The 15,908-nt window shown below is 49.2% G+C and overlaps 1 protein-coding gene and 1 pseudogene across 1 annotated transcript; one reads left to right on the plus strand and one right to left on the minus strand.

Moving 5' to 3' along the window:
- Nucleotides 1–9,220: 9,220 nt before the first annotated feature.
- Nucleotides 9,221–10,380, minus strand: LOC129399308 (DNA/RNA-binding protein KIN17-like). The gene is given in 2 exon segments (XM_055118680.1): nt 9,221–9,783; nt 9,786–10,380. Coding segments are annotated over 2 exon segments (1,158 nt in total).
- A 2,422-nt stretch (nt 10,381–12,802) lies between these two features.
- Nucleotides 12,803–14,492, plus strand: LOC101557936 (protein Red-like; annotated as a pseudogene).
- The last annotated feature ends 1,416 nt before the right edge of the window (nt 14,493–15,908 follow it).

Here is a 15,908-nt window from a genome sequence, read left to right on the forward strand (position 1 = left end):
TCATCTGGCTTTCACCAGTTTCTGAACCATTTGAAGCCTTAGAAAGTCAGGACCAAGATGGCTAAATAGAGTTCTACGAGGGCTCCTGCAGCCCTCAGTATAAAGACACCGGGCAGGATGGGAACTGGCTTCCCACATAGGCCTGGGAAAAGTCGCTGGGGGACAGGACCATCGGTCAGGGACATTCTACAGTCAGCAACATGGATCCAGTGAGAGCTTCACTCTCTTACCAGGTGGCAGGGAGGACGGCAGCAGACAGAACGAGCAGAGGCCAGAGCTAGTTCTGGGCTAAGACCAGTTTCGGACACAGAAGGCTTGACAGCATTTCCGCCTTCTACCAGCCTTGTCAGCCAGTTGGAGAAACCGGCTTGGGTTTTGCTGAGCCCAGCGCAGGGCAAGCTGGGGGCAACCTTCACCGAGGTGAATCCACTGACAATGAGGGAATCTCAACTCAGGTAGGGTGACATCTGCTCAGGCTACTGCGACTTGACAGTGGGGTGCTAGGGTACCGAATGAACTTAGAGCATTTTAAAATAAAAACTAAGCACAATTAAGTTTTGTGCTTGGAATGAGGTCTTAAGGAGTCTCAGGCCTTTGTGAGACCCACAAAAGGTATCACATGCCACACTGTCCCCAGTCCTTTTCCAAGGGAAACAGCCAAGGGCAAACCTGCCCAGCTGGCCATAGTCTCAGCGTCCCCGTGCAGGTCCAGAGCTGCACAATTCACAGGTGTGCTGGCACAGCCAGAACTATAGGTCACTTCCCCAGTGCCTTGTCCTGCGTGGCCAAGTCGAACAGGGTCCCTGAGGCAGAGGGAGCAGGGCAACAGGGTTAGGAGGGCTGACAAGCAACGCTCATGCAGCGTCTTTATTGAACAAGCAACAGATACTTACAGGTCTCTAGAAGGAAGCATACATTGGAAAAATATCCAGGAATGTTCAGGATACATAAGTTTAGAATGTACTAGGCTTCTAGACATCTAGGACGTTTTTCTACAAGTACATTGTTCCAGTGATATTTTCCTTGGTTATATATTAATACAACTTATCCCAAAGAGGAATCGAAAGAGCTATGCTAGGAGTATCACGTCTCACTCAAGTGAGAGAAGGAATCCGGAGTTCCGACCTCCGTCGATCAAGAATCAGGGACACTTTCTCATTTGCCAAGACATCAAAAATCAGATGTTACCGACTGGATTCCACAGGACGTCAAAAGACCCCACATGGCCAACCACCAACATGATCAGACTTCTTTGTCAAAACCTGAATGAACGGTTTGAGGCTCTTCCTGTTCCTGGAGTGAGCAGATATCATTGGGCTACACTAGCACTCGACAGGGACAAATGGAGTCATTACTGGCGCCTGCTCAAGCAAATCAAAATCAAAGGGAAGACAAGTAATCCAACTTAGCAACATGTTCTGCCATAAGAATGGGGAAAGAGACAGATCCTCTGCTCCTAAAGACTTTGATCCTGAGGTCTCCTAACCCATTTTGGCACCAGAGCGGCTTCTTGCAGCCATGCATTTTGACTGAACTGAGCTACAACCTCGTGCCACCCAGGGAGGCATTTTCCCTCTCTGCCCTGTTTTTCTGAGCAAAAATGGCGGTGGTGGCAACATCCACATGGCGAGAGCCACCCTCTAAGACCCCTCAACCCGGAGGTAGGACTTTCTTTAGTGATGTAGCCTGTAGGTGGTCCTGGGTGTGGGGCGTTACTGGCACGCCTTCTGCCCAGATATGATCCGGAGCTGTGGCACAAGAAACAGATCCTCCTCTCCTAAAGACTTTGATCCTGAGGTCTCCTAACGCATCTTGGCACCGGAGCGGCTTCTTACAACCATACATTTTGACTGTGAACTGAGCTAAAATATTAGACTCTTCACTCTCAGCAATGAAGAGAAATTAGATGATGCCTTTTCAGCAGGCCTGATTGTTGGGGAAAATTTCCAAACAATAGTGAGTTCTGCATGGAAATATGGAATGTACTCAAAGTATAGAGAGAATAAAGGGAATATCATTAGCTACTTAGGTGAGGGGTAGGGTGGGAGGGAGGTGTATTGAGTTCTTGGTGGTGGAACATGTGCACTGGTGAAGGGATGGGGGTTTAATCAGTATATGACTGACTTAAACCTGAAAGCCTTGTAATTTTTTTCATAATGATTCAATAAAAAACTAAAATAACAATTCCAAATCAAATAAGACAGTAAAATTTATTATGTTCATAATAAATTCTAACTATATTAAAAAAAACAGATTGGGGAAAGAGCCCGCCAGAAAAACAAGTCAGCCCTAGATTGTGTAACCCCAAGACAATGGTTTCTAAATAAACCAGCCTTTAGACAACACGTCCCCAGGACAAGGACTTTCTAAATATTAAACTAGCACAGGCTGCCAACACCCCAGAGGAGGTGACAGGCTCAGAAGGAGGAAGCCCAGGGCTCATACAGGTTCCCTATGTCTTGCCCTGCAGTACCAGAGGCTGGGGCTAGAAGCCTAGGCATGAGTTTTGTGCAGTTCTGTGGGCCTCAAGCACTACCAGCTCCGTGCAGCCCTTGCTAGGGAGTGCCTCTCTTCTCCTTGCTACTGGGATCAGAGTTGAGATCTCATCATTGTCAGACAGGGAGCACCGTGGTTTGGAGCAGCCACTCTTAAAAAGTGGCAAATGCAGAAGAAGTCCCCCCAAGTGGCCACAGGTCAGCTTGGCCGAATGGCGGTCAGTGGGAGCATATAATCCTAAATCTCGAGCTGGGCAGCTGATGAACCATCAGAGTCCAATGCCACCAACAGGCAGACCTCAGAGCTTCAATAGTTAGAGAACTGAGTGCCTTGGATCCCCTACAGTCATCCAAACATAACCCAGAGCCACGATGCAGTCCATTTGGAAGCACTCGAGAAATCCTTACCTCCCTGGTGGCCAGAAATCAGAGTCAGAGACATCAGCCAGGTATGAATGGGAATACTGTATTGGGACTCAGACCAGCTAGAATTTAGCTCCCCATGAAGCACCTGGAACCAGGAGTCAAAGGAGTTCATTTGCACCAACAGAAGGGAACAGAAGCCTAGGCAATCCCCACTGAAGTCAGCACTTCCTAAACTACCAAAGACACAACTTCAGAGTGTTGGACCCGGAGCGGGGCAGGAGCAACGCCATCATTCCTGGCTCCTGCTTCATGTTTTGTTTTACTTAAACCTTTGTTTTTCTGAAAACCCCCGCTTCTCCCCCCAGGTCATCTGTGAGGGAAGGTCATTTGGGCTGAAAACTCGGCCTTGGCAAATAGTTTCATAACCACTCTTCATCTATAGAAGCCACCCAGACACAAGCAGGGTGGGTAGCTGCCAGAATGTTCTGAAAACATGTCTAGATGACCTATCTGTAACTGCTTGTTTGTACTATTTGAAAGTATGTTTTCTTCTGGATCATGAAACTTGCACTTTCACTCATGCTTTTGTTAAAATTCGTACGTGCGGGTTAGGATGTAAGCAGATGTAAGCACTGACTATAAAAAATGTGGCTTTTCCCTTGTTCGGGGTCTTGCTTGGGCCCACGTGCCTACAAGCCTGGCCCCAGCTAGCTGGCTTAATAAACTCCACTTGTGTGTTGCATTACTGGCTAAACTTCTTGTGGGTATTCGGAGGGGGAAATTATCGACACCAGACCCTAACAAGAGCAACCGTCTCCTTGCTGAGTGAGCTGAGGAATCAGACTCCAGCTCAAAGGTGGCTGGACCAAGCAAACTCAAATAAAAGTCCTGTAGGGCTCCACAGCTGTGCAAGGAAAAACTCAGGTGAGTGACCTCAAAGGCCAGGTGCAGGACATCAGTAGTTTTTTTTTTTTTAATTTTATTGGATCACCATGTGGAGGGTTACATAATTCTCAGGATTATGTCGGTTATACAATTCTCAAACACCCTTCCCTTCACCAGTGCCCATCTTCCATCACCTACCCCCCCAGTATACCTGCCGCCCCCTCCCACCTCCCCAGTCCCCACCCTTGTAAGTGATGTTTCACTACGTTTACGCCTTATCTCGATTACATTCCATGTTTCAACACACAACTCACTACCGTTGTTGGGGTTTCCCCCAAAAAAGAAAAGCAGTCCTATTGCCAAGGAGGCATTTGATAGTTCTCCACTGCTAAGAATATAGAGATATTAAGTCCCGCTGTTTGTTACATAACTTTTCTTTTTCCCCCTTGCCCCGTGCCACCGAGTTCACGCCTGTTTAGTAATCGCCACGCTGCCTGACAAGGGAAAAAAAACCGAAAAGGATGGTTATTTCCCATCATCAGCAGGCGTGGGGCTCTGGCTTAGTTGATAGACTAGTAGAGTGTCTGCAAGCAGTTTCTGGAACCAAAGGTCTTGCGCTGGTATCGGCTCCGGCTTGAGATTCCACCAGCGTCCCACTGTTCCATGTACATAATTTTCCCCTTATATCCCTTTCCCACGCCACCAGGTCTGTTTGCTTAATGGACATCACACTATGTTTGACACCACGCCGCGTTTCTTCCCGAGAAAGGGTATTTCTTCTCAGCCGGCGTGGGGATATAGCTTAGTTCAGTCTAGAGAGATGGCTACCACTTTGATTGCCTTCAATATTTCAGCAACAGACTATTCTTGTTAGGATCTCCCACAAAAGTCCGACCCGTTAAAGCGGAACCATTACATATTGCTGATGCTAAGATGACATTAGGTCATTGGGTGCTAAGATGACAAGATGCTAAGATGACATTGGGTTTGTGTATAAAGTCCAGGGAAAGTCCAGGGAAAGTACAACCAGAAATAACATCACTACAAACTTTTACCCTTTTATGGTGCTCATAAGATGGAGAAACCTAGAGAGAGGCTCGGTGTCTCCATTTTGTGCTCAGGAAAACCGCGGACCCTGGCTGTGCTCAGGAGGAAGGAGTTGAGAGAGAGAGAGGTTAAAAGAAATGGGGGATGCCCGGTTCCCACTGTTTCAGCGCCGTGGGGTCTCTGGTCCCGTGCCGGAATTAGTTCAGTGGGCAGCTTGGAGTCCAAGGGCGCTTCCTTGGGCTCTTCCATCGTGCTCGCTCCGCAGCAGGATCCAAAACGACATCAGTAGTTCTTTAAAACTAAGAGATATCAGACAATATCAGGAGAACATTTGCATCATAGAAATTCCAAAAGGAGGGGAAAGAGAAAGGTGGGGGTGACTGGTGGGAGACCTCAGCACTTCCCCAGCCTAAGGGGAAATTGTGTATTGACCCAGGAGAAGGTCCAAGAATATCTGGAGTCTTACATGAGTTCTGTAAGTAGGAAGCAGAAGCCTGTGTCTAATCCCATTCATTCTACTAGTCACGGATGGCTCAGGTGTGGGCTTGTACAACATCTCACATCTCTCGGGCCTAGCTAGGCTTGGATATAAAAAATTATTTTTCCGTTACATAAATGGAAACGTAGTCAGTTGCAGTAACTGACTTTGATTCGGTTTCTGTTGACTAAGTTAATTTACATATCTGCCTATGTGACTGAATATTATGGGTTATAATAAGCTGGCAGAGATTCTCTTGCCCGCATGCCTGGATGTCTTCCCCGGGGCCCCTCGGAGGGGATGAGCTCCAGCTTCCCTCCCCACCCCGAGCAGAGCTCCCGGCGGCCGAAGACCACCGGAACCTAGCTACAGCCATGCTGGAGGCTCCTCTCCACACGTTTCGGACAGGCCTCATGCATGAAGGTACCGGCAGAGGAACCCAGGTGTGTGTAATCCCATTAACGGCCAACATCCAGAGACTTAAAAGCGAGCTCCCTGGAGCGATAGCCCAGATATCTTGTAGCCTACTTCTCCCTCTGGGAGAAACTGGCAATCTTCTGAGTTTCCTGCCCACATGGGACAGCCTTGCAAGCTTCCCATGGTGTATTGATATGCTAAATCCAGTAACAAGCTGGATCCCATTCCCCTGACCCTGAAAGAGCCTCCAGTGCGACATCATTGGGAGGGCCAAGTCCAGAGAGACTTCTAAGATCTCGGGGAAAGGACGAATGGATACGTTACTGAGCCCGCTCAAGTAATCGATGATTAATGGGGTTTCGTGATTCGTGATAAACTAGCTAATAAAGGGTCTCTGGGTCACAATACTAAGAGTTTGTGACCCTCCGAAAATCATTTTCTTTCACGTGCATCTCTCAGTGCCTCAGACCTCCTTAACCAAACCTTAGCGCAACATGGGCTCTTGACCTTAAATTCTGCCTTGTGATTAAAGACGTTCTTAGAAACTCAAGGACTAAATGGAGTGACAAGGTCCATCCATTCTCACCAAGTTTTGGATTGTTGCCATTTCCGCACTCTGGATCAGAAATCAAGACTGTTTTCCATTCCCAGGAGAAAATTCTTTCCAGAATTTCTTGGTCTTGACTTGTATCAAGAGGGGGGGAAATAATCACAGAACCTAGCAGAGAAGACAGCACTAAGATGAAGTTGGAATTCAGTAGGCCTGGAGTTAAGTGGGGGATTCTGCCATTGTCACCCCCAAACTCTTGCAGGCTTGATCAGTGCCATCAAGCTGAAGGCGTCCCTTTCACTGCTTTCAAGGTCTCACAGATGCTGCATTCAGCACTTGACATGGGATGGACCGCTGAACTTAGTTCTCAGCAGGCAAAAGGTTTGATAGAACTTTTGGTAGCTACCAGTTCTCAGCAGGCAGAGTTTGATAAACTTTTGGCTGCTAGAAAAATTCAGCCCATCCAGAACTACTATCAGCAAGCTAAGTCAGGGGGGCATTCGATAAAAAAAAAAAGAAATCCAACCAGAAATTCCGGGAGAGCAGATGCAATCCCGTCCTATGAGATTCTGGCCTGAGTGAGCACAGTTCTCATTAACGTCATAGCACACACCCCACCCCAGCTGCAGGTGGTTGTGAGTCTGAGGCAGTGATAAAGTTCAAATGAAGCCCAGTCCGAGCCAGCGACTAGACTCACAGACCGTTGGACGTGTCTCAGCAACCTGCCACCAGGAAACCACGTTGGGAAAAGCTGGTTTTACCCAGGAAATGTTTAGCAGAGAACAAAAGCTGGAAGAGGTCAGATGCAGATATGAGAGCCTGCAGAGAAAAAAATCTCTGCAGAGACAAATGTCATCCCAACTGCTCAAGTGTCTCAGGAAAGAGCATGGAGAATGTAGAGGTTTCCACTGGATCCTGGGGCAGTTTGCGGGCAGGGACGGCTTCAAAATAATCCAGTCACAGCCTATCCTGACTTTCTTCTGTGCTAGGGCTCAAACGCTAGCCCGGCTGCCCCTAAGGGGAGGTCAAAAAACATGTTCCCATCTGGGGTGCATAGTCACGGTCAAGGTCAGTCCCAGCCATGGACCAGCCAAAGACACAGACTGTAGTGAGACCTGGGGGCCATCCCTCGGGCCATCCCTCGGGTTTCCTCAGGCACGCAGCTTTCCTGTGGGTGCTGTCAGTCTGAGAACCCCATGGACCAGACTTGACCGCTGTGGGCATCCACTGCCACCACCTGTTTCTCTAGTCTCGCCACGGCTCTCTCCCAGCCACCGTCCACTTCAGATGCACAGGTCTCCTGGCTTGTGCCACCATCAAGAGCACTCCCTCAGCCATCTGGGCTGCTTCTGTCCCACGCCTTCCCCTCATCCTGATGCCATAGACCCGCCTGGGTGGCCCATTCCGGCCTGCAGGAGGACTGGTTGGCAGCTTGGGCTTTGCCTGGCCATGGCTTCAGTCACAAAGGGACACTCAGTCAGCCAAGCCCTGGGGAAATGGGAAGGCAAGTTGGCCTCCACTGTCACCAACCTGATTCCGAATGGGACCACTCTAAGAATTGTCTGTGTGCAATGCCGGTAATTGGGGGCTGGGGATGGAGGGTAACGAAGCCTCAGAGGAGGGGCAGGGCAGCAGCTACAGGAGTTAGACCAGGGCCGTGGGACTATCTTCCCCCTCTCCATGACCTCAAGGGTCCCCAATGTTGCTCCAAAGAAAGGCTAAGGCCAAGCAAAGCTCCGCAAAGAAGTGCTCTTCAGTCAGAACCTCAGGGCAGCAAATCCAACAGTAAGTGAGCCCCGAGGCCCAGGAACATTCCCATTGGTGCCAAGCTGCTGCCTGTTTTGAGTTGGTCATCGTGCTCCAACTCCAGGGTGTTGTTGAGGGAGGGAGTTGGGGGGGAAGAACGCATTAATCTGAGAACAGGACCTAAGTCTATCCAGGGAGCTTTATTTCATGGCCCTCAAAGCCTGCTCTGCTTCCAGGACAGGGATGCAGGGAGGGGAGCCCTGGGGAGCAGCAAGCTGGTGGGGAAGGAACCCAAGGGTGCAGCAGATGCAGCCCGCCCTGGGGGACTCACTTTGGAGAAAGTCAGCTCTGAGATCAGGCAGAGCCTGTATGGAGGGCATGAGAAGGTGGCCCGTCCACCCAGAGATCCTGATTACCCAGTTGGCAGATGGACAGGCATGGTGCTGACCAGGTCCCTGGTCACTGGGAAGCTTTCCCTAGGCAACAACCAAGAAAGAGTTCTATCAAAGCCTCGCCTGCGAGAACCCGGCCTATCCTCCCAACCAGCTTGAGTTATGTGGCCCCAGAGCCAACTCTGGCTGAGGAGGACCACAAACACCATGCTTCACCTTCTAGAATAGTGGGACACGATGGGGGTGCAGTTGGGATAATGAGCCATGAAACAGAATTGTAAATCACAGAAAAAATTTAAAGCCAGGTGTGGGTGGGCAGGCTGGAGCGATAGCACAGTGAGTAGGTCTTGCATGTGGCCAACCTGGGTTTGATTCCCAGCATCCCATATGGTCCCCCGAACACCGCCAGGAGTAATTCCCCAACTGTGCATTGCTGGGTGTGACCCAAAAAGAAAAAAATCAAGTGGGACCCTGCAGTCTGCCAGTGATATCCACAAGCCCCGAAGCACCAGCTGAAAGAATGTGACAGTGGCCTTGTGGGTGCAGCTTGGCCCATTAATGAGCTTACACGGTGGTGGTTTGGGATCATGGGTGTGGCTGTCTGGGCTCCCCACCCTCCAATCCCAAAACACTGAGCTCTCACCAGAAACACCTGTGTAACCTAAAACTTGTGGGTGTGGCTTCCAGGGCTTTTTAAAAAATCTGACATATTAGTTCTCTAAGCTTAGCTAAAACAACTGAAATAAATCCATTTGTTTTATACAGAAAACACCCCAAAAAAACCCTGAAACAGTCTCAACTTTTCATTGGGATGCTTCGGGATCTTAATGGACTAACAAAAAGTTCACATTTTGGCAAGTTTAGAAATGTTTTCATATTGAAGTCCTTCAACTCTGTGTCCTTTGAAAGGGCCAGTTTCAATGACCACAGCAGCTGAAAATGCCTTCTCATCGATGGATTCCAGGGTACATTCATTTCCCCTGTAGCCTCCATTTAAAATTAGGATTCTCTTTCCTGGCGCGGGAATGACGGTTTCCAAGTGAGTCTGGTCCAGCTTCAGCTTATCCCCGCAGTGGATCATCTTCACCACAGCTGTGGACCCATCAATCACTTCTGCCACAACACCCTTCTGCTTGTAATATGTATCGCCCAGCTTTTTGGTGATGATTTTCACAATGATTTCCGGCTGCAGCCAGTCACCTGTCTGGGAATTGTTCTTTATTTCAGTCTCCATAATTTCTTGCAGGGCAGACTTTTTCTTCTTGGGCGGAGCTGAGCTCTGCGAAGATCGTTTCCGCTTGGCCGATGCCACAGGCCCTAGTGCGGCCAAGGCACTTGGTCCCAAAGGGCTGGATTTGGAGGTGGTCCCCGCCGAGCTGCCCGCTCCCTTATTCAGATCAAAGGTGATTCTTCTTCCTTTTCTCTGCTTAGCTCGGTAAAAGCGGGGACCTCCTGCTCTTTTCCCGCCAGACCTCTTCTCACTTGTTCTTCCATGTATCTGGCTGTTCTCCCCTCCTCGTCAAGATGCTGCTTTTTCTCTAGTTGCGGCTGCCAGAGGATGGCTCTGGGGTCCCTGTCTATATACCGAATAAACCAGCCTTTGGGGGTCTCCTCCACTTGGCACAGCCCCTCCCTGCCCAGCCCCTTGGTGAAGTCGGTGAGCGTCTCCCACCGGGTGGCGTTCATGCGGACGTGCTCTCGCTGGCGGATGTACTCGTCGTAGGCGACGTTGTTGTGGACCCTCTGGGTGCCGAAGCGCCTCCGGAGGAGCTCGAGAAAGCCGCTTCGGAATTCCTCGGAGAAAGAAGCCACGAACTTCTGAGGCCCCGCTGCGGCCAGCAGGAGCTGCCTGTGGTGGGACTCGGATGTGCAGTGACACTTGAAGCCGTTCTGGTCCCGGCACTGCTTCTGGCACATCTGGCAGTACCAGCGCAGCTTCTGAAGCCCCTTGGCTTTCATCCTGTTGGCGATGGCCTTCGGGGTCAGCGAATCCCACTTGCCCATCGCGACGGCATGCCTGGGAGCACCTTCCCCTGGCTATGGCCAGGCGAACTGGCTGACGGGAGTGCGGCTGCGGCTTATATCAGCTGCAAGCCGGAAGGGGCGGAGTCGAGAGGCTGCACGACACCCCCCCCCATCCCCCAGGGCTCGCGAGACTTCCCTGTGCGGCCGGGACTTTGCGAGACTGTGGGAGGAACCGGGCCAGGCATGCTTCTGCGCCTGCGCACTGAATCCCGCACATCCCGTGGTCATTGACAGTGGTCCTTTCGATGGACAGTTGATGGAATTCCGTATGAAGACATTTCTAAGCTTGCCTAAGTTTGAACCTTTGTTAGCGCATTAAAATCCCGAAGCATCAAATTGTTCACTGAAAAGTTGAGACTGTTTTAGGGTGTTTTTCGGGTATTTTCTGTATAAAACAAATGGATTTATTTCAGTCAGAGCCAACAGTTGTTTTAGCTAAGCTTAGATATCTAATTATGTCAGCATCAAGATGCCAAAATGCGTTACTTTGTCCTCCTTACATTTATTTGCTTTGTAATGATGATTTATCTTCAGTTAAATACTTAGCACCTCCAGGGTGCTTTGAGTATGAAAGGGTGTCCCTGGCAAAGCCCTGGAAGCCCACCCCCAAGTTTCATGTTACACAGGTGTTTCTGGGGAGAGCTCAGGATGTTTGGGGAGTCGAGGGTGGGGAGCTCAGACAGCCACACCCATGATCCCAAACCACCACCCATGTAAGCTCATTGGGCCCAGCTGTACTGATTTGAATATTGAAGGAAGAGATTAGCTGCAAAAATTCTGTAAACTGTAGGCAGCCATCTTACCTTACTGATCTTATCCTATCACCATTTGTTTATCACTAGCTAACGCCCATGCCACACCCTACATTTCTATTGAGGGTCCCGGCATGCATACTATACCACCTCCTCCCAGTAGGGAGGTATAAATACAGTAACTGCCATAGAATAAACGCCTTTTCTCCCTCCTCAGGGCTCTGCGTCTGTTCATTCGGCTGCGTCCCCTTCTCAGCCCCACGAAGGGTTCTCCCTGCTGAACAGCACGAGACCTCCACATTGACCTCCACATCTGGCCCTCAACGTGGGGCAACAAGGGACCACCGAACCCCCGTTCCGGTTCACGTCGGCCGATGAATTCAAGGAAAAAGTGAGTATTTCTGAGGTTCGTCTCTCTTGGCACACACCCTGGTACGGGAATGGCCTGCTTACCTTCTGATTCCTCCACCTCTGTCTACACCTGGGAATTCTCCATTATTTACATCCTTATTCTTGATAATTCTGCTTTTTCTATTTGGATCTTAAGTGATATTCTTAAGGCTCAAAAAAGACCGAGGAAAAAGAGTTCCAAGCCTCCCTCACTCTGTGGGGATGAGACCCCCCCCCCCATGCAGGGGACTGACTCCTCAAATTCTACTACCATAGACTCTGATCATCCTGCTCCCCTATCTGAGCCCTCCTGTGTGGAGGCACAGATAAGGGGGTGGCTGTGTTCCCGACAGAGGCTGAGGAGCTGAGGGCTGACACCTTGCCTTCTCATCTACCTAGGTAGCCCCGTCCTCCGGGAGCAAGGATTTAGGTTCCGGGGGAGAGGGATCGGGATATCAGAAGTCACAGGATAAAGTCTCCAGGGACCTCCACGCGGGAGGGCTCAGATAGGGGATCATGTGGAAGTCCAATGAGCCTGTATGGGTGGACCAGTGGCCCCTTCCCACTGAAAAATTACAGGCCGCCAAGTTGTTAGTGCAGGAACAACTTGTGGTGGGACACATAGAACCCACGTCCTCCCCCTGGAACACACCCATTTTTGTTATAAGAAAAACGGCAGTCGGCGACTGCTACAGGATCTACAAGCAGTAAATAAAACCATGGTCATTTTCGGGGCGCTTCAACCTGGACTGCCGTCCCCAGCAGCCAATCCTCCAGAAATGTATAAGATAGTACTTAACTTCTTAGTCAAGATAGTACTTGACTTTCTCAATTCCCTTGCATCCCGATGATCGCCCCAGTTTTGCCTTTAGCTTGCCAGCTATTAATTATAAAGAGCTCATGTAGCATTTTCAATGGAAAGTTTTACCCCAGGGAATGGCAAATAGCCCCACACTGTGTCAAAAATTTGTGGCTCAAATTCTTGCTCCCATTAGGGCACAATGGCCCAACATCTATATGGTACATCACATGGATGATATACTGCTTGCTGGATCTGACCCACAGGCCACTATGCTCTGTTGCAATCAGGTGATCTGTGCGTTTACTCAGTCTGGCTTTCAAATTGGCCCCGAAAAAATTCAGATCGCTGACCCTTATCTCTCGGATTTTGTCTTCAGGGGTCCCATGTATCAAAAACGCAGCTGAGGCCGTGTTGTTGGTTCCTGAGTTCCTGCTGGCGATAGAAGGACTCGGACAAGATGCTGGAGCGAGATAGTGAGCCGTTTTCCAATCCTTTGGCCCCAGATGGCTACGATGTGACGATCCTCACTCCTTTCACCAATCTAAGCTCACCAATGAGGATTTCAGAAAACTTCTCATGACCCCAAGGGCTGCGCCTACCTCTGCACCACCCTCTAAATCACATCACCATGAGATGCCAAGAAAGTATAATGAGAATGAGGATCCAGATGCGCGGAGGAGAAGAAAGAAAAGTCATTATGCAAAACTTCGCCAACAAGAAATTGAGAGAGAGCGAGAGCTAGCAGAGAAATACCGGGACCAGGCCAAGGAACGAAGAGATGGTGTGAACAAAGATTATGAGGAAACTGAGCTGGTCAGCATCACGGCAAACTACAGGGCCGTGGGCCCCACTGCTGAGGCAGACATCAGCTGCAGAGAAAAGACAGTTGATCCAGGAGTCCAAGTTCTTGGGTGGTGACATGGAATATACCCATTTGGTGAAAGGCTTGGATTTTGCTCTGCTTCAGAAGATTCAAGCGGAGATTGCCAGCAAGGAGAAAGAGGAGGAAGAACTGATGGAAAAGCCCCAGAAGGAAACCAAGAAAGACAAGGACCCTGAAAACAAAATTGAATTTAAAACACGTTTAGGCCGCAATGTTTACCGTATGTTCTTCAAGAGCAAAGCGTACTAACGGAATGAGCTGTTCCTGTCGGGCCGCATGGCCTATGTGGTGGACCTGGACGATGAGTATGCGGACACGGACATCCCCACCACTCTTATCCGAAGCAAGGCTGACTGCCCCACTGTGGAGGCCCAGACCACACTGACAACAAGTGACATTGTCATCAGCAAGCTCACACAGATTCTTTCCTACTTGAGGCAGGGAACCCGTAACAAGAAGCTCAAGAAGAAAGATAAAGGGAAGCTGGAAGAGAAGGAGCCTCCCAAGGCAGGTATGAATATATTTGAAGACATTGGGGATTATGTAACTTCTACAACCAAGACACCACCGGGACAAGGAGCAGGAAAGATACCGAGAACGGGAGCATGATCGTGAAAGGGACAGACTGGGAAAGAGTGGGAGAGGGAATGGGAGTGGGACCGTGAGAGAGAGGAGGAGAAAAAGACACAGCTACTTCGAGAAGCCAAAATTGGATGATGAGCCCATTGATGTTGACAAAGGACCTGCATCTGCCAAGGATTTGATCAAGTCCATCAATGAAAAATTTTCTGGTTCCACTGGCTGGGAAGGCACTGAATCACGGAAGAAGCCAGAGGACAAGAAGCAGCTTGGAGATTTCTTTGGGATGTCCAACAGTTATGCCGAGTGCTACCCAGCCACAATGGATGATATGGTTGTGGACAGTGATGAGGAGGTGGATTACAGCAAAATGGACCAGGGTAACAAGAAGGGCCCCTTAGGCCGCTGGGACTTTGATACCCAAAAGGAACACAGTGAATATATGAACAACAAAGAGGCTTTGCCCAAAGCCGCATTCCAGTATGGCATCAAGATGTCTGAAGGGCGGAAAACCAGGCGCTTTAAGGAAACCAATGACAAGGCAGAACTTGATCGCCAGTGGAAGAAGATTAGTGCAATCATTGAGAAGAGGAAGAAGATGGAAGCTGATGGGGTTGAGGTCAAAAGACCAAAATACTGATCTCCATTAATGTACAGAAAGAGTCTCTCCAAGGATGTGTGTCCCATTGCTTCAGTTCCCAGAAAAGTCGCAAGATGTTTTTTTTGTGAATGTTTTTAAACTTACTGTGTAATCATTTGGCTCCACTAAAATTGGTTATCCTGGGGCCCAAGTGGCAGGGCACATTGTGTGCATGCATGGGGCACAGGGGTCAGTCCCTGGCTTCACATCGCCTGTCTTTCCCCCAGCACTACTGATTGTGGCCCTAATGAACTCTGAACACCTCCAGAAGTAGCCCTCACTATAAATAAATAATAATTAAACCTGAAAACAAAAGCACAGCTGAAGCTTACTTCGTTAAAGACACTACATGATTTTCAACAACTGCTTGGGCATATTACATGGCTCAGTCCCTATCTGAAACTTACCAAAGGAGACCTTATGCCCCTTTATGACCTTTTGCGCGGTGATGCTGACCCTTCTTCCCCTTGGAGTCTGACTCCAGCGGCCCTAGAATCCCTAGTTCTCATAGAAAAGGCAATTGAAGGTCACTTTGTTTGCTCTCTAGATTATCAGCGCCCTTTTCACCTCCTTATCTTCGCTACTTCTCATTCCCCCACGGGCTTAATTTGGCAGGAAAACCCTGTTTCTTGGATTCACCTTCCTGCCACACCAAAGAAAGTTCTTGTACCCTACTATCTCTTAGTGGCATCCTTAATTATTGAAGGAAGGAGTTTCTCTCGCAGACACTTTGGTCTTGAGCCGGCTTCTGTTATTCAACCCTATAAGGAACAGTTAGATTGGCTTCTTAAATATCGATGATTGGCCTATCGCCTGCGCTTCCTTTTCAGGAATTTTAGACAATCACTATCCTCCCAATAAGTTGATACAATTTATGGCTTTACATCAATGGGTTTTTCCAGTTGTCACTAAGACCAGCCCTATCCCTGGGGCTAAAGTGATTTTCACTGATGGATCCTCTAACGGCCAGGCCGCCTATGTCTGAGAGTGAGACGGTTTCTTTTTCCACAAAGGAGTCCTCTGCTCAGCTGGTTGAACTCACAGCTGTTCTAATGGTTTTTTTAAATTTTTCCCTTCTTCCTTCCAATTTATATATGGATAGTGCCTATGTGGCCTTCTCCATACCATTACTGGAGGCCATTAGTTACATAAACCCTCTTCCCCTGCAACATCATTGTTTTTGCAAATCCAACAGTATATTCGCTCCCGGCGAGCTCCATTTTTCATAGGCGATCTTCATGCCCACACTAACCTCCCTGGGCCACTGGCAACAGGTAATCACTTGGCAGATTTGGCCTCCCGATATTCCTCAGCGCTAACTCTAAAAACAGATCCGCGGCAGGAGGCCATGACTGCACATGCCCTTCACCATCTGAATGCTCAAACTCTCCGCCTTATGTTTAAAATCACACGTGAGCAGCCACGGCAGATTGTGCGCCAGGGCCCTTCCTGTGTATCCTT

This window comes from Sorex araneus, chromosome 11, assembly GCF_027595985.1.
Source record: "Sorex araneus isolate mSorAra2 chromosome 11, mSorAra2.pri, whole genome shotgun sequence".
Classification (NCBI taxonomy): Eukaryota; Metazoa; Chordata; class Mammalia; order Eulipotyphla; family Soricidae; genus Sorex; species Sorex araneus.